The sequence below is a fragment of the Nomascus leucogenys genome, chromosome X (assembly GCF_006542625.1).
Source record: "Nomascus leucogenys isolate Asia chromosome X, Asia_NLE_v1, whole genome shotgun sequence".
Taxonomy (NCBI): domain Eukaryota; kingdom Metazoa; phylum Chordata; class Mammalia; order Primates; family Hylobatidae; genus Nomascus; species Nomascus leucogenys.
Genome location: NC_044406.1, coordinates 49,845,659 through 49,865,554, shown reverse-complemented (window position 1 = coordinate 49,865,554; position 19,896 = coordinate 49,845,659). Strand labels below are relative to the sequence as shown.

The 19,896-nt window shown below is 38.2% G+C and overlaps 1 protein-coding gene across 11 annotated transcripts in view; it reads right to left on the bottom strand.

Annotated features, from left to right (window-relative positions):
* The window catches only part of CASK (calcium/calmodulin dependent serine protein kinase), a 429,188-nt gene that overhangs the window by 73,290 nt on the left and 336,002 nt on the right, over positions 1–19,896 (bottom strand). For all 11 annotated transcript variants that reach the window (XM_030806416.1, XM_030806425.1, XM_030806420.1 and 8 more), the window contains one exon: positions 1,800–1,877. In XM_030806416.1, coding sequence (XP_030662276.1) covers positions 1,800–1,877 — 78 coding nt within the window. The remainder of the gene's footprint in view (positions 1–1,799; positions 1,878–19,896) is intronic.

Genomic DNA, 19,896 nt, shown 5'->3' with positions numbered 1-19,896 from the left:
TGTTTTCAAATAAAATTGTTTTCAAAAGTTCTCCTTTACCACCAGGATGGAGTTTACCTGTATAAGTTATTTATGGGACATGAACCCATGAAAAAGCCTGTTCTTTTTCTGAGTAAACACCTGCTGCTATTCTAACTGCATATGGCTGGATTCAGAGGTTTGCATTACACTCAACTGAATTCCAACCATCAAGCCAATCAAGGATTGCTTCAGCACAACTGGATGGCAGGATACATCCAGGAGGACTCTCACCTCAACCTGTGAAAACCATAAAAAAGCTTCCTACTGGGGCAGGAGGGGGATGTTGTGAGGTCACATGGCCCGAGCCTTAGATTTTAGCATCATAACTAGAATGTTCTGTGCTACTCAACTACTGCCTCAGGGAAGAACAAACAAACAAGCAAAAATGACAGAGCTTTCTTATCGAATACTCTGTTCATTAGAGTGCTGGTTATGCTGTTAATTCATATTGTTTCAAGATGATAAACCAATTATCCTTGGTGTATTTTATGCTCCGAGTTTCTCTACTAGTGAAATGAGAGGACAAAACCACATACTCTTCTCTGGGTCCTTGCTCCTCTCCTAGTTTATTTTTAAATACAGAGGTGTAGTATTTCCACCTAAGCAGGGCTAGGGGGAATCCAGCAGGTTTTCACTGTCCAGTTGAGCCAAAGAATTGTCCCCAGAGTCTCTCTGCTTCTATCTGCGTATTGTGAAGACAGGGTGGTGATTCATGCCTCTATCAGCGATACCTTAATTCCCTTCTATGAGTCCTTGGTGGCGAAGTCAGAGACAACCCCTCCAAGCTAGTCCTGACCAAGTGGGCAGGCCAGGCAGCCTCCACTGCATGGGTCTCATTTCTCAGTGAACATACACCATCTTCCAGTAAGACTTTGTGTTTAAAATCTGGTAGGGAAGGGATTATGTCCTTCATAGTCTTTCATACAGTAATTTCACTTTATAAGAAATAATTTTTCTAAAAGAAAAATGTTTATTTGCACAAAGACTGACATGATCAAAAAATGAAAAAAAAAAACAAACCTATGTGTCTAGCAATGGGAGAATTGCTAATATGTTATACTTTAATAACAGCAAAGAAAAATATTGCAGTCATTAGAAGTTATATTTGTAAAGATCAAGTAGAAACATGGAAATATGCTTATTATATAACAGTAGGTTAAAAAAAGACACATTTTGATTACAACTATAAAAAAATTTATATGCAAATGGAGAGTGACTGGAAAACGATATATAAAAATGGAAACTACTGTGTTAGGGTGATGAGATTATGGATCTATTTTTATTTTCCAAACTTTCTGCAATGTTGTGTTTCTATCATAAATAGGTTTTTAAAAGTTTGTGACAGATATAGCCACATACCTTGACAATTTACAAAAATGACTTCTTTGAACTCAGTATATTTAATTGCTACAGAAATTTAACTAACTTTCAAACATTACCACCTTCAAAAAGCAACTCAAATTTTTATAGCATGTCTATTTCCACCAAGTGTTGTAAAATAACTTTCTTTTTTAAAAAACAGAAAAAGAGAAGTAAAATTGATGGTAATATATTCAAGTTTACATCGCAGAACCAGAACTAGAAATCTAGGCAATATTGCCGCAGAGATCTTTTTTTCTTTTCTGTATGTTCAGTAATAAACTTAGAAATACTAAATCTGAATATAATGAGTCAAATTGTGACTCCAGGGAAACTGCTTCTTAATGTGCAACAGAAATGTCTGCAATAAGGTAGCAAATATGATGATGCCAAATACTTCTATAAAATATATCACTTACCTCTTTGGCTCTCTGTACTGCATCGCTTGGAGGATTCCTGATTTGTGGTGAAGACTTTGTGTTAATTTTGTCATACAGCTAAAAAGCAAAGAAGAAAATCCAGTAAACACTCACAATTCTTTGCTAAAATTCAGAGCTTCATATTTATTATTTCACTAAACAATATTTTCCTTTTAAAAAGGCAGGCTGATGATTTCGGTGGGATCCTCTTGGTAATAACCTCTGAATTGTTCCGTGAAACTTGTCAGAATATGAGTCTTATGCATATCTTTTCAAAAAATCACCTTTAAATAGATGAACCAAAATTCTGTCAATGTGGCAATTTCCTTGTCATTTAAAATTCGTCAATATTTCCTCAATCACAGTGTTTGTTTCCTCTGACAGAAGCAACTTTCAATAGCATGAATACAGAGTAAAATGAAAGAATGCTTTCTGGCCAAGGCACGTCTATACGGAGTAAAATGAAAGAATGCTTTCTGGCCAAGGCACGTCTGGAAGAATTTTCACAGAAACCTAAATCTTGGGAAAGGGCAAACCCAACTCCTTCTAGGAAAGAATGTTCTCACAAAGGTTTATGGTTGTTTTACTAGGGCTGTTCATTAACAGAATCAGTGCTGGTATCCTTCAGCAGGAAGTCAAGGACATAAACTTTTTTTCTTTTGACTCTGCCAATTCAGAGTGGAGAAGACACTGAAAAGAAAGTAAATTTACGCTGGGCGCGATGGCTCATGCCTATAATCCCAGAACTCTGGGAGGCCAAGGTGGGCAGATCACCTGAGGTCAGGAGTTCGAGACCAGCCTGACCAACATGGCAAAACCCTGTCTCTACTAAAAATACAAAAAAAATTTGCCGGGCATGGTGGTGGGCGCCTGTAACCCCAACTACTCGGGAGGCTGAGGCAGGAGAATTGCTTGAACCTGAGAGGTGAGGGTTGCAGTGAGCCGAGATCACGCCATTGCACTCCAGCCTGGGCGACAGAGCGAGATTCCGTCTCCAAAAAAAAAAAAAAAGAAAGAAACTAAATATATTTCTAAAATTCCACAAACCTAAATGATCTAAAGTTCAGCTTTCTGAAGAACATACATTTAATTCTTTTAGAAATACAATTAAAATATTAATTTCTACCTCAAATAAAGTGTTTCATAGTCAACAGTCTGCTTTGAAAAGTGAAAAGTTAAAGATGACCTCGGCTGTTGTGAACACTTCTATTTCCTAACTTCTCTAAAATAGGTGGGGATTTTTGTGGTCGGTTTTATTCTTTTTTTTCTTCACCTACTCTGTACACCAATGCTAGTTGAGAAGTCAAATACTAACTATAAACATTCTTCAGATTATAGTCAGATTTGCTTATACTAATGCAAAATAAATTTTTATGACTTGTAAATATTTGGGCCACATCATACATAAAAATGTCTAACAAAAGCAATGTGAAGATAGAGCAGGAACAATTTTTTAAATGATGTATTAATTAAGAAAGCACTACTAAATCAGAGATTAAATAGTATAAGTAGATTAGTAAAATGCTGCTCTATTTAAAACATTATATTAACATTTTAGGGAAATGGTGATTTGTGGCTGGTCCACAAAAGTTTGCCCAGATCCCTGTAAAATATATGTGGGCAGTCTCCATCTTCTGAATGCTTTCTATCTCTAAAGAAATGTCAATGTTGTAACTGGGATCATATTTTCCCACAAAAATAATGTTATAAATAGTGATTAGGTTTCCAGACTAGCCTATAGAAATGAATTGCACTGCATGCATCCAATAAAAAATAGTAAAACAACAAAAAACCACCACCCAAACCCAAACAAAATGCAAAACCAAAAAAACTAAGAAACCATAAAACACACATACACACACACACTACATTACATTTGCAAGATGAATAAGTTCTAGTGATCTGCTGTACAACATTGTGTCCATCATTAACAATACTGTATTGTGCACTGTTTTTTTTTTTTTGAGACGGAGTCTCGCTTTGTCTCCCAGGCTGGAGTGCAGTGGCTCAATCTTGGCTCACTGCAGGCTCTGCCTCCTCGGTTCAAGCGATTCTCCTGCCTCAGCCTCCTGAGTAGCTGGGATTACAGGTGCGTGCCACCACGCCCAGCTAATTTTTTTGTATTTTAAGTAGAGATGGGGTTTCACCATGTTGGCCAGGCTGGTCTCTAACTCCTAACCTTGTGATCCACCCGCCTCGGCCTCCCAAAGCACTGGAATTATAGGCGTGAGGAACCATGCCCGGTCAACAATACTGTATTGTGCACTTTAAAATTTGTTGAGAGGGTAGAGCTCATGTTAAGTGTTCTTATCACAATTAAAAAAATACATAACACTTTAAAAACACATTTTGTCACCACCTGATGTGTCATAATATTAATTATCAAGCAAAGTTTAAATAATCTAAGTGAATACATAAAAATATTTTTATAAAATCTCAAACCCGGCTGGGTGCAGTGGCTCACACCTGTAATCCCAGCACTTTGGGAAGCTGAGGCAGGCAGACTGCTTGAGCCCAGGAGTTGGAGAACAGCCTGGACAGCATGGCAAAGCCCTGTCTCTGCGAAAGAAATACAAAAATTAGCCAGGCTTGGTGGCATATACCTGTATTCCCAAGTACTCAGAAGGTCAAGGCTGCAGTGAGCTATGATCGCATCACTGCAGTCTAGCCTGGGTGACAGAGCAAGACTTTGTCTCAAAAAAAAAAAAAAAAAAATCTCAAATCTGTTTGAGAAAAAAAGCAAATTTAATTTGAGGCTTTACAGGTTGATAGCACCATCACTTTATAATGTCTAATTCCATGATAAACTGTAAGTTTTGCCTTTTTCTTGATCAAGAACTATTATTTCCAACATTTTCAACTATGATTATGGTTCGTTTCTATTTAAACATTTAATAAATGCACATCAATTTTTCTCACAAAGAAAAAATAATCCCATAACTCCCCAAATTGGAGACAATTTTGGGCCTGGTCTTACTATGTCAAATACAGTTCCTTAGGTCTTATATCTGTAATTTCTTAAGAACATGTGGCCGAATCAGATGTAGTACTTATGGAACATAGATTCCTGGACCCCCCTCCAGACCTACAACATCAGAATTTAAGAAGGAGGTCCAGAAATCTGTGCTTTAATAAACTCCTTAGGTATTTGAAAATCTTATGTCCAGTGCTAACTTTTGAGAGTACTAATAGTACTACTAATAGCAACAATATTACTTTTATTGAGCACTTACTAGATGATAGTTACTAGTCTAAGCTCTTAACATATACTCATTCATTTAACCTCAAACAATCCTATGCAGTTGGTTACCCCTACTATTCTCACTTTAAGATGAGAAAAATGAGGCACATAGTGGTCAAGTGAGAACCGCTGTTCTATCCGTACAACTTCATAGATGGCACACAAGTGCCTGGAATCTCTTTTAAGGCACTGCTCCAAGGAAGATACTCAGACCAAATTTTCTTCCACGCCTTTGGTCTGGTCTGATCCAGTTCAATCACCTAAATCAAATTAAATTTACCTAAAGTTCAGTGGAAGTAGTGGCAGGATGAGGGGGAGGTGGGATGCTTAATATGAAAGGCAGATACAATGGGAAGGAATTAAAATATGGGGCTTCTACCTGAGGTGGGGGCATTGGGCTCTTCTAAAAACTGCAGCTCTCAAGTCCTAGAAACTGCGCCTCTCAAGGCAGCCACAGGATGGAGAGGATGGTGTCCATGTGGCAAAGAATGGACTGTGAATCTTGGCTGCTGGCTCATCAACCAAAAGGGCAAGTAAGAACTGAAGCAGGAGGGAGGGAGGAATGGGCTCATTTTGTCACTGTCAGAGAGAAGTGACCCTTTGTTGGTTCATCCACATACCTATCCACTCAATATTTATTGAAGTCTTACTATGTACTAAAATGTGGGGTTCTATGTACTAGGGATACAGAGATGAAAAAGATGAGAGTTTCTGTCTTCAAAGGGCTCACAAATTCCAAAAATCTGTATAACCAAAGGCCCAGAAATGTATGAAGGATTCATCCCTTTGGAGACCTGAGAGTAAGTAGTTTGGTCCCCAGCAATAACAACTGGCAATGATCTCAGTGGGCAACCCGAAGTTGGAGAGTATCTTGATGTATATGCATAGTATGTCAACCTTCATTTCCCCCCACCAACTTCTATATTTTTGTCTTAGAGACTCAAAATACTTTAGTGATATCCATAGCATATACAAAGCATTTGAGAAATATGGCAAAGCAGGTAAATAAAAAGTCATCAATGGAAAAAAGTTCGAATGCAATGTAACATTGAAGTGTTTAGTTAGAAACAGTGCTTTTGGATTTCTCATTCTCATGGGTCATCTGCATATTACATGCTGCCTGCAAAGATATGCAGGACTCAAATTTCAAATCTAGGTAGAGTTTTGTCAAGGTCTGGGGCAAATGAGAGGTAGCTGGGTTTTGAGAACAAAGGAAGACTGCAGCTTGTCTTTCTTACCCTTTACCCACCCCCCATTCTATCACATATAAAGAATATATAAAATGTTATTTGGGACCTTACCAGTAGTCTTGGACTTTCAGCTAAAGCCCAAAGCTAAGGCCAAGAAGAAGTAAATGGCACTGAACCTGCTATGAAGCTGCTAGACCACTTCTCCAGTGCTTGCTGAAAGGCAGTCAAAATGGCCCTTCCATATTCACCCCAGGACCCCTCTTTCTGCCTATCTGGGATTTGTAGGAGTCACAGGACTAAGAAGAGCAACTATTTGATTACTCCCTTATCCTTCTTGTTCGAGAGGAAAGGAGAGGGGATTGCACCCTCCCTCATACAAAGTGAAGGATGGTAGATGCCCCAAAAGAACCACGCTTAGACACTGGAGGTGCCAGCCAGAAGAGCTCACTATCTCATTCTCTGGAGGGATGCTTGCTGAATGTAGCAACTTATAGGCCCACCTTGGTACACTAGGAAGGATCTCTGTGTGAGAGAGAGTCCTTGGGGCAGCTTGACATGTGGCATTTGGGGTCCTAAGCAAAAAGAGACTGGTGCCTGCCTCTTTCATGGCTGGAGGCCGCCTGGGGCAGGCCATGCTTGTAGTGTATGTTGAGTTAAGCATGTGTGTGTTTCTCATGAGTCAAGGAGACACTGCAGAAGGTAGCCTGGCTGGAGCCATCTGGGTGCAGCCCTGCCCAGGAGGACAAGAGGACTCAGAAGTAAAAAAGCTATGTGGTAACCCCTGGGGGCAGAGGACGAGAACATGTTTCTGAGACCAGGTGCTGAGTATACTGACGATGCAGAAACCACATGTCTGCAACTCAGGACAGAGCCAACACTGGGGTGTCTGCCACACCAAGGGCATCAACAGCCAAGAGGGAACTGAATGTCTGAGGTACATTATTATAGAACATGCTGTTTAAGTGGTTCTTTTTCTTTCCCACGACCAGACTCGGGTTCTCTGACATTAGGTAACAGCCCCTAGCGTGAGGCTGAGTACACAGTAGTGTTTAAGAAATGCTTCCTCTAGAAAAAATAAGTATTATATTTGGACTAGTACATAGAAATTGTAAATAGATTTAAAAAAAATTCAGAGTAACATAAAATAAACACATCAGGAATATTTATTTCAGTTTGTTTCTTTAGGAACTAGATATTATTTCTCTTCGATCCTGCATGTGCAGTTAAAAACTTTCCCTCAAAATTAAGAAATATGTTTTGACTATATTTAATTCTTTCTTTTGTATCTTTTAAGTCTGACTTACTTTATACAATTTTCAAGGTAAAAAAGACCTTAGGGCTGGGTGTGGTGGTTCATGCCTGTAATCCCAGCACTTGGGGAGGCCATACGAGGTAGGAAGATCGCTTAAGCCCAGGAATTCAAGACCAACCTTGGCAAGATAGTGAGACTCTGTCTCTACAAAAAATAAAAAAATTTGCTGGGTGTGGTGGTGATTGCCTGTAGTCCCAGCTACTCAAGATGGGGAGGTGGGAGTATTCCCTGAGCCCAGGATGAGTGAGCTGTGATTGTGCCACTGCACTCCAGCCTGGGTGACAGATTCTGTTTGGGGTGCCAAAAAAATAAATTAAAAAAAGGAGATCTTAGATGTCAACATGATTCAACTCCTCCATTTTAAAAAGTCAAAAGCTGAGTTCCAGTCAGGTGAACTGTCATGGTCAGGGTCATACAGCCAGAGTAGCAGGGACCTGACCCTGCCCTGCTGATATGCTGTCGTTTCTCTCATCCAGATTTCCTCAGCTTGTTACTAGAATTCAGTAATACACAATGCCTTGTGCCAGGGAGATATCTTTGGCAAATACTTGGGAAAAAAGCTGTATAAAATTCTATTTATAGGCTTCAGGGAAAAAATACACTCAATATGATTTGAAAACTATTAGCTAATCAATTACAAGCCTTGCCATGTTAAAGAATGTCAGGATTCTCACCTGAGGTGAGGAGTTTGAGACTAGCCTGGCCAACATGATGAAACCCCATCTCTACTAAAAATACAAAAATTAGCCGGGTGTAGTGGTGCATGCCTGTAGTCCCAGCTACTAGGGTAGCTGAGGCAGGAGAATCGCTTGAACCCGAGAGGCAGAGGTTGCAGTGAGCCACTGCATTCCAGCCTGGGCAACAGAGTGAGACTCTGTCTCAAGAAAAAAAAAAAAAAGAATATCAGGATCCTAATCCTATTCTGGCAAGATAGGAAATATTTTAGGCTTTGCAGGCCATATGGTCTCTGTCACAGCCACTAAACCCTGTTGTGTTTTATGAGGGCGGCTGTTAATAATCCATAAATGAATGAGCATGGCTGTGTTCCAATAAAACTTTATTTACAAAAACAGGTGGCCAGCTGGATCTGGCCTGAGGGCCATAGTCTGTGAATCCCTGCTCTAGAAGCTTAAATTCAAGTTGTATTGGAATGACAAAATGTATTTCCTTTTGCTATTTGCTTTCCTGAAATTTGAAGGTATCAGGTGTATTTGTAAAGCTGAGGTGTGAAGGGGGAGGAAGAGAGAAGGAAAAATGTTAATAAATTATCCCTAGAGGGAAAACAAGAATGAATCTGTTACTGTTTACTCTCTTTTTCTAATGAAATTACCATTACCCAAATTCAGCACTTTCTATTAAAAAAACAAAAATACATGCACACACAACACCAGGGCAAAACAAGGAAATGTGAACAGCTGCAAGGGAAACAGACTGTCTCATATTGTCTCACAGATAGGCCTGCTCTCTGCAAATCTCTGGCACTGAGTCAGATATGACCACACATAGCTACACTGACACGCTTCATTCATCTTTCTGTCTTAGGAAGTGTCGCCACAGTTCCATAAAGAGACCATATTCTACATTTGACATGGGTTTTCAAATGAAGCGGAATAAACTTGGTGGTGATATTAAATTCAAATCTCCTGAGATTGTACTTTCAAACATAAAGATGATAAAATCAGTTAATATGTCACCTTTTATTTACATTCAAAGTACTAAAACAAGTTTCATTTTTTATCATACTCCATTATATCACATTATCTTCTGATTTCTTAGTTATCAAATAGAAACCTGTGTTTTGCTCATAGTTTATGTGCAGTATTTATCAAGATCAACATTTAAAATGGAATGCATGGTAAGAAGCTATAAAATAATTATCACTGAGTTGTATGTCCCACTAACTTTTTTTGCACAGAGAAAACCAAATCTAAGGACCAGAATGTATATTGTTTGAGACAAGTTTATAACTTTTGCAACTATACTGTAGGCATAGGCTTGTAGGATTGCAAAGAACATTGATGTTCATTAGCAACCATCATCTTATCACTTACTTTATAGATACTGAAGAAGTTTCCTGCTGGAAAAGAATGAAAGTTTGCAAGAATCAAATATTTAGCTGCAAAATATTTAATGAATGTGTCTGTGATGAGCCTAATAAAACAGATAATAACAGTGTGCACAGAATTACACTGTGTAGCAATAATGAACATTGAAATAACTTGTTCTGGAAACACTGACTATCTTATTAAGAACTTTCTTCAGTTTCTGTGAATTACATGGGTAAATAGGAACAAAGTTCCAATGTCACATCTTTTCAGTGAACTGAGCAGATCAGCCATCAATACATAACAGGTATTTTCTCATATACATTTCAAATTGAGCAAAATATTAGGGAAAGCTGATTTAATACTGAAACACAGAGAACTGATATTCCATTACTGTACTGGAACTGATTTTCTGAAGTTGGAGATCACAGAAAACTTTGTAAGATCTAAAGATCTATTTTTCTTGCCCAAGTTTACATATAAACTTGTTGAGGCCAGGTGCAGTGGCTTGTATCTGTCATCCCAGCACCTTGGGAGGCCAAGGTGGGCAGATTGCTTGAGGCTAGGCGTTTGAGACCAGCCTGGGCCACATGTGGAAATCTCGTCTCTACAAAAAATGCAAGAATTAGCCAGGTGTGGTGGCACACTCCTGTAATCCCAGCTACTTGAGGGGCTGAGGTGGGAGGATTGCCTGAGCCTGGAAGGTCGAAGTTGCAATGTGCTATGATTGCATGACTGCACTCCAGCCGGAGTGACAGACCGAGACCCTGACACACACACACACAAACACACACACACACACACACAAAATCCTTTCAAAGATCCTTGGCATCATTAAACATGATGTAGTTCAAGCTTGGAGAAGAGCAGTGTATTTAGCAGTGGCCTAAAGATTGCATGATGGGCAACGTAAGTGTGAAAGAAACATTGCAAAACTTAAAATGGCATTTTCTTTTTTTTTTTTTTGAAACGGAGTCTCGCTGTCGCCCAGGCTGGAGTGCAGTGGCGCGATCTCGGCTCACTGCAAGCTCCGCCCCCCAGGGTTCACGCCATTCTCCTGCCTCAGCCTCCTGTGTAGCTGGGACTATAGGCACCCGCCACCTCGCCCAGCTCATTTTTTTTTTTGTATTTTTAGCAGAGACAGGGTTTCACCGTGTCAGCCAGGATGGTCTTGATCTCCTGACCTCGTGATCCGCCCACCTCGGCCTCCCAAAGTGCTGGGATTACAGGCGTGAGCCACCATGCCTGGCTTAAAATGGCATTTTCAAAAATTTAAGGAGCTATAATTAAACACTAGGAAGAACTTTTTTCTTTTTTCTTTTTTTTTTTTTTTTTTTGAGACGGAGTCTTGCTGTGTCGCCTAGGATGGAGTGCAATGGCGCGATCTTGGCTTACTGCAACCTCCGCCTCCTGGGTTCAAGCAATTCTCCTGCCTTAGCCTCCTGAGTAGATGGGATTACAGGTGTGCACCACCACTCCCGGCTGATTTTTGTATTTTATTTTATTTTATTTTTAGTGGAGACGGGGTTTCACCATGTTGGACAGGCTGGTCTTGAACTCCTGACCTCAGGTGATCCACCCACCTCGGCCTCCCAAAGTGTTAGGATTACAGGCGTGAGCCATGGCACCTGGCTGGAAGAACTTCTATAACCTGTCCTTCTTACAAATCTAAACACAATTCTGTATCATTGGGATATTACAAGTTACAAAAAGAAATCAAAATCACTCAGGTCATTTTTCTTTTTTGACGTACAAAGAATGCCTATCCTACCTGTACCAAAAATTGTTTTTCTTGAAATTTTATATTCTACAAAATTGCTAAAAATCAATTTATTTTAAATAGTTGAAAGCACTCAAATAATAGTCATACAGATGACTATCTGCATGGAGATAGCAAACTCCATTCATTTGAAGGGAATTCATTTGAAGATTTGAAGATTTCATTTCATTCATTTTGAAAATTTCATAAATCTTAAACTAAATTTGATTCTCATCTTAAAAAGTGTATAATGGGATGGCCCAGCCATCCCATTACTGGGTATATAACCAAAGGACTATAAATCACACTGCTATAAAGACACATGCACACGTATGTTTATTGCGGCACTATTCACAATAGCAAAGAGTTGGAACCAACCCAAATGTCCAACAACGATAGACTGGATTAAGAAAATGTGGCACATATACACCATGGAATACTATGCAGCCATAAAAAAGGATGAGTTCATGTCCTTTGTAGGGACATGGATGAAACTGGAAACCATCATACTCAGCAAACTATCGCAAGGGCAAAAAACCAAACACTGCATGTTCTCACTCATAGGTGGGAATTGAACAATGAGAACTCATGGACACAGGAAGGGGAACATCACACTCTGGGGACTGTTGTGGGGTGGGGGGAGGGGGGAGGGATAGCATTAGGAGATATACCTAATGTTAAATGACGAGTTAATGGGTGCAGCAAACCAACATGGCACATGGATACATATGTAACAAACCTGCACATTGTGCACATGTACCCTAAAACCTAAAGTATAATAATAATAATAAAAAAGTGTGTAAATTCCTAAATCTAGTGACTGAAATCAAGGAGCAAGAGTTCCACCCTGGAATTTAGATTTTCCCTGGACTAAGGTTCAGGGCTGCTCCCAATACCATGGCCCAGTTTGTACTACATAACTCAAGTTGAAGATGGACATGTAATGGACAACTGCTTACTGTATTTAGTGGCCAAGAAGAATGTTCCTGGATGCTCTTGAGTTAGGTGTTCCAGGAAAGCTTTAGTTTAATAGCTTAGCAGTGAAATGCTAGCTGAAATCAAGTTTTGGTAAAATCATGATGGGGAATATATCCTTACTTGAAGGTGCAAGAAGGAGTGCAGCTGGCCTAGTAATACGCTGCTCTAAATCCATTATTAAAGTTTTCTTCTGTCAGCAAAAAAGGCAATTAAAAAATCAGTACATCTGGGCCAGTACAAGATTTCCTGAAAAAGCTGCAAAAATCCTTCGGATCCTGACAGCAAAAGAAACTTTAAGGAGGCCCTTGTTTTGTTCAGGTTTTATTTGTCTGTATACAGGGCTGCTTTTGTTCTAATCTTATTAGAACATTGCACTTACAGGGATTTATTTTTGAATTCAAGAAATTAAGACCTGCTTGACCTCCTAGTTCAATCCAAGAAGACTGTGCCTTTGGTGGCCTAACAACATAGGCCAGTGTGGCAGATTTCTGGTCAGTTGGCAGCTATTTCTGAGAAACTCAAACACTGGCCTCAGATGACCTAGCTTGACTGTTCTCTATGCCTTTTTCAACTGGGCAAATAACTCTAAAATTACGCCCTGTAAAACACAAATCATAATGCCTATTCTCGAGCAAAAGAAAGCATGAGGAAAAAAACCAGTTACATGCTATAATATAGGCAGATTTTATTTTGTTTTAATAAAATCTTCTGAAATATGGTACTTTTTAGTATCAGATACAAGAGCGTGCCCAACTATGAGAAATTTTCACTATGATATTAATTTCCTTTCTATTTTTTTAAAGTGTTAAAATCACATTTCCTAGCTTGGCTCTTCTTAAGCAACTACAAGAGTTAAATGATATTTACATTAAGTGAACATACAATTATTAATGTGCTGCTTTAAAAGATAACATTTATGTTACATTAGGTGTGTCAGATAATATTTTATTTAATTATTTTTGGCTTTTGCTAGCATTTTTATTTTGCATAGGTAAACACCAAGCATTTGTACTTGGTGTAGCTGTAGCAAAAATGAATTTCTGTCATGAAAAATTTAAAGAGAATAACACAAAGGGAGTCTGGCAGAAGAGTTTTATGAGATCATGTTTGAAGGGCCACAAAGAGAAGAAAACAGCTATGTTCTTGGACTGTGAATGCTGCAAGCCACTCCATTGAACATTCTTTAACTGAGCATATCACATTCCTTTCTAGGGGGAAACCCCTCCTTTCCTTGAGAATAGCATAAAGAAGAATCAGTGCTTGTTGTACTTTGAAGGCTTTCTGCAAATTCCTTTGCCTTTTGGTAAAGTTGATCATGGTGTCATAAAAAGAGAATGGCACTCAGTGGGTAACACTGGTACTGGTGACAAGCTGATTCATTATTCTTGGTATTCCAGAGTAAATTCTAAACCCTGCTTTAAGAAGTAATTTATCTGAACAAATAAGGGAACTGGAGGGACTCCCGTAGTCATTAATACTTTCAGTGGAAATCACACATTCCTTCACAAAGATGTATAGCATAAGATCTAACTTGCATCCTAGAAAGAGTAATTGTGTGGAGACGGAATGAGGCAGAATTCCCTACGATTAGACAGCCTTATTCTGAGAATTTGGTTTTTCCTAGTACATAATTATCAACCACAAAACATCAATATTGGATGAGTAGACAAACAAAATGTAGTATACACAAATGATGTAATATTATTCAGCCTTAAAAAGGAAGAAAATTCTAACACATGCTATAACATGGATGAACCTTGAAAATATCATGCTAAATGAAATAAGCCAGACACACAAGGGCAAATACTGGATAATTTCACTTATATACGTGGTACCTAGAATAGTCAAATTCATAGGGACAGAAAGTAGAAAGGTGGTTGCCAGGGGCTAAGGAGAGGGGTGAATGGGAGTCAGTATTTAATGGGTACAGACATTTAGTTGGGAAAGATGAAAGAGTTCTGGAGATGGATAGTGATGATGGTTGTATAACAATGTGAATATACTTAATGTCATTGAACTGTACACTTAAACATGGTGCAAGTGGCAAATTTATGTTATATATATTTTGCCACAATAGAAAAGACCAAAAAATTGATGTTAAAAAAGTGTCAAAAAGCTGTGAATTTTTGGAAATGGCAAATATGTACTTGAATGTAGAAGGAATGAACTAAAATAAGTTGCTCTAAGGTGTCTTTCATATTGAAAATCTATAAAATTAGGTAATTCATAACATTTTCAAACAAAAAACACAATTTGGACTTCTTCCATAAGGCACAACTACACGCTGGTTAATAAAACAGTTCTTGAGAGAAAAAACCATATTTAGTATTTTTGAATCAGTGGTAAATTCTTAGCCACAAAGCTAAATTCTAATTTAGTGTAATGGCCCTGTGAAATCTGGTGGGATGATAGTAAATTTATATAGTTGTACAACCACCATCTCAATCCAGTTTAAGAACATTTCCTTAATCCCCCCAAATTCCCTTGTGTCACATCTAAGAACTCTTTGCCTAACCCAAGGTAATGAAGATTTACTCCTATATTCTTTTAAAAGTTTTATAGTTTTAAGCTCTTAAAGTGAATCTATGATCCATTTTGAGGCAATTTTCTTTTGTGTATGGTATGAGACAGGGTCTAAGTTCATTTCTTGCATATGGATCTCCAACTGCTCCAGGACCATTTGAAAAAAAAAAAAAAGACTATCCCCTTTTCCATGTAATTGCATTGGCAATCTTGTTGAAAATAAATTGACCATACATGTGAGGGTTTATTTCTGGACTCTTTTTTGTTTCAGTGATCTGTATATCTATCCTTATGCCAACACCCTACTATTTTGATTATTGTAGCCTTACAGTAAGTTTTGAAATCAGTTATCCAATTTTTTTCTTTTTCAAAATTGTTTTGGCATTTCTATATAAATTTTAGGATCACCTTGTTGACTTCTACAAAGAAATCCTACTGGGATGTTGATAGGGACTGCACTGAATCTGTAGATCAATGTGGAGAAAAGTGCCATCTTAACAATATTAAGTCCTCCAATCCAACAGTATATCTCTGTTCATTTATTTAGATCTTTCTTTCCCAGCATTTTTTAGTTTTCAGTATACAAATCCTACATTTTTTTGTTCAATTTATTCCTATTTTATTCTTTTTATAATATTGTGAATATTTCTTTAATTTTATTTTTGGGTTATTTTTTGCTCACATATAGAAATTTAGATAATATGTGTATACTAATCTTGTATCTTGTGACCTTGCTAAGCTTGCCTATAATGCTACTAGATTTTTTTGTGGATTCCTTAGTATTTTCTACATGCAAGATAACATCTCTGGGAAAGGATGATTTTACTTCTTCCTTTCCAATCTTCATGCCTTGAATTTCTTTTTCTTGTCTTAGCTGCACTGGCCAGAGTCTCTGGGACAATGGTGAATAGAAGTGGGGAGTGGACAATCCTCATCTTGTTCCTGGTTCTATCAGTTTTCTATTGCTGCTTAACAAAGAACCATATGCTTAGTGGCTTTTTTTTTTTTTTTTGCTAAGTTTATTGACATTTCTTTACATTAAGAAAGAAGGAAAAATACTTTGAGAATATTCACGGCATATGGTATTTCTAGCTTTCAGGTATTTTGTTTCATGCCGTACTTTTACACTGACAATAATACTTCAATACATGGAGGGAAACAGATATGGGAGGTTTTGCCCATCCAGTTAGAAAACAGTGGAGAGACACTCAAATTCAAAGTGAGCAGCAATGCTCTTCAGTCTACAGCCCCAGGAGGCAAGAAGCACAAAGACCACCACCACTGGGCGGGGGCCCACTGTGCAGCTGGTTTCATAATTGCCAAAGCTGACTCTTAAGACTGGATGGGGCCCTGAGAAATTACTAGTAGCTCATCCTCTGAAGGTCCTCAGATAGGCTTTATTATTCTAGACATTTAAATGCAAATTGACTGGACTACAAATTCTTGGGAAACTTAGCTTTGGCATTTCCTGATTGGCAATCTCTTTAAATATCCAAAGCTAACATTGTATTTAACTTACTTCTCAGACCCCAAATTGCTCAAAAACATTATCACCAGATTATCGTAGAAGTTCCATCTTTTTCCTTTAGGAAACTTCTGAGTTCTAAAAATAAGCTCTTCTAAATATGGCTACTAATTTAATGTCATCTCAAAAAAGCAAAATAGTAAATCAAAAATTGTAGTTTTCCATGGCTAACTCCAGGCCAGATGGAAAAATGCTAACTCTCCCTAAACGGTAAAATTATAATAAAGATGTTGGCCATACAAAATATGAAAGGTTCCAAGTATCAGTTAATTGCTAATGCAATATTTAAAAGTTACTAAGTCTATTATAAAAGTCTACTTATAAATTAATATTATAAAGACTTCTAAATTAATTGCTACTGCAATTTTAAAAACTCATCAATAAATTGCTATATTAATCTAATCACCCATTATATTTTCAGAAACCATAATTTTAAGACTTCTTACAAAAATAATCTTAATTAGGTGGGGGCATTTACTATGGAAACAGCAGTGTGTAACAAATGCTAACAGCTGTTCGGAGGTATGACACATGGCCAGTTAATGTTTAAAACTTAGTTGTCAAAGTTTGGCAGAGAGATGTGTCATTTAACAATGTTTTGTAATACTGGTGATTTACAAACTAAACATTTATTATTTTAATAGGAAAATTTATACTAGAAACTGAGAAGACTGAAAACTACTACCAAATAATATTTGTAAAACGTTTTTTTATCTGAAAAACGTGGCTTTTCAGTCCATCAAAAACTCACCCACCCACTGACCTTCCAACGTATCACATACAAATTCCAACCCATAACTGATTCAAAATATCATTACAAGACATAAATAACACTTTAACACCAATTCCCAATAAAGCATAATTAATGGATGACAGGGTAACATTTCATTATTTTATATTAGATTTGTGTAATTTGCACTCACATGTGAAGAATTAATTCAGGGTTAAATCAGTTTTCCATGCTGTACTGGGTTGAATATTGTCCCTCACTCAAAATTTATGTTTACCCAGAACCTCAGAATGTGACCTTATTTGGAAATAAGTGTCTTTATAGATGTAATTAATTAAGATGATGTCATACTGGATTAGGGTGTCCAACGACTGGTGTCCTTCTAAGAAGGCCACGTAAATACACAGACACACACGCACAGAGAATGACATGGGATGACGGAAGCAGAGACTGGAATGATGCATCTACGAGTCAAGGAACACCAAGGATTGCAGGCAACCACCAGAAACTGGAAGAGACAAGGAAGGATTCTTCCCTGGATCCTTTGGAGGGAGCATGCCCCTGCCAATGCCTTGATTTAGGACTTTCCAGCCTCCAGAACTATGAGACAATCAATTTCTGTTGTTTTAAGCCACACAACTTGTGGTACTTTGTTATGGCAGTCCTAGCAAACTAATGTCAAATTGTACTTTACTAATTGATCTATACATTTCATACGAAGATCATCTTAGCACCAGTGCTTTTAATTTTTAAATACAGGCATACTGCAACAAGCTGGACCAAGCAGTTCTATTTCTTCCCACAAAATGAGAAGCTGCGTATGTGTGCCAGGTTGGAACTACTTGGATAGCAAATATTTAGCGTTTTCTGTATCAGTTTCTAACTACAGATTAAACTAAATGTGTTTTACTCAAATTCAAAAGCTTTCAGAAAGCATTTCCCTTTCAGTAGAATCACAGTACTTCTCCATTTTAATGTAAATGTTTCAGTTTGGCAGTTTTGTTTCCTCTAAACAAATTCTAATAATGCTTCTTCAAATTTTGAGCTTGTTATTATTTTAAGAACATGACTAGAAAAAATAAAGTCATAGATAATCTTTAGCTTTCTTAGGAACTTAATCCTGTTTCTTTTTGTCAGCCTTAAAATTATGGCTTCATACCTAGCTATTTAGAATGTTATTGAGTTAACAGAAATAACATAAAAATGGTAAAGATATTTCCTAAAATGGCTCAGTGGGATTAATTAGCCTTAATTAATCCACTGTCCATAAAACTATGCCCCCTGGGTGTCCCTACTTGGAATCCTTAAAAAGGAATTCATGCCAGGGACAATGACTCACGCCTGTAATCTCAGCACTTTGGGAGGCCGAGGCAGGAGAACTGCTTGAGCCCAGGAGTTTGAGACTAGCCTGGTAGCCTGGGCAAACATGGTGAGACCTGTCTCTTCAAAAAAAAAAAAAAAAAAAAAAAAAAAAAGCTGGGTGTGGTGGTGCACCTGTGGTCCAGATACTTGGGTGGTTGAGGTAGGAGGGTGCTTGAGCTCAGAAGGTTGAGGCTACAGTGAGCCAGCCTGGGAGAGACCCCGTCTTAAACGAAAAACAGACAACAAACAAAAAAAGGCAGAAGAATTCGTTTTGATTCTGCAAAACAAAACAATTCCAAATCAACCATGGTATGTGGGACATAGGAAGAAAGAAAAATGAAAGGCCCAATTTTTTTTGACAGAGTCTTGCTCTGTCTCCCAGGCTACCGTGCAGTGGTGTGATCTTAGCTCACTGCTACGTCTACCTCCTGGGTTCAAGCGATCCTTCTGCCTCAGCCTCTCAAGTAGCTGGGACTACAGGCGTGCGCCACCATGCCTAGCTAATTTTTGTATTTTTAGTAAAGATAGGGTTTTACCATGTTGGCCAGGCTGGTCTCAAACACCTGACCTCAAGTGATCCTCCCACCTCGGCCTCCCAAAGTACTGAGATTATAGGAGTGAGCCCCTGCACCCAGCCTGAAAGTCCAAAGTTTTAACAGCTGCTCCTCAAGAGTTGGGCATAGCCATTTTTCTTCCTTGATGTATACCATAAACATTTAAATATTAAAATTTTTTAAATGATTAGATTTCTCTATATGGCAGTCACTTGAATTCTTCATTGATTATATTATTAAAATGTAGCCTGTTAGCTGTGAAATGAGCTTAATAAGCCTTATTTATGGGATGTAGGGTATGAGGGCACATTCTAATGATGGTTTATTTCATTCATGATGATTAAGCTTTCATTCATTCATTTATTCATTCATTCATTTTTGAGACGGAGTCTCGCTCTGTTGACCAGGCTAGAGTGCAGTGGCACGATCTCGGCTCACTGCAATCTCCACCTCCTGGGTTCAAGTGATTCTCCTGCCTCAGCCTCCTAAGTACCTGGGATTACGGGTGCCCACCACATTTTTGTATTTTTAGTAGAGGTGGGTTTCACCATGTTGGTCAGGCTGGTCTCGAACTCCTGACCTCAGGTAATCCACCCACCTTGGCCTCCCAAAGTGCTGGGATTACAGGCGTGAGTCACCGTACCTGGCCTAAACTTTCATTTAGAAATAGCTCAGTTTGGAGATTCAGAACCACATGCATGCAAATATTGTCCAGGGCTCGGCTTCATAGTCATTAATTTGACTGGAGTTCATGTATGGCACCTGTTTACAAAATTCAGAAGATACTGCACCTCTTTTTTTTTTTTTTTTTTTTTTTTTTTTTTTAGAGATAGAGTCTCACTTTGTTGCCCAGCTTGCAGTGCAGTAGTGTGATCATG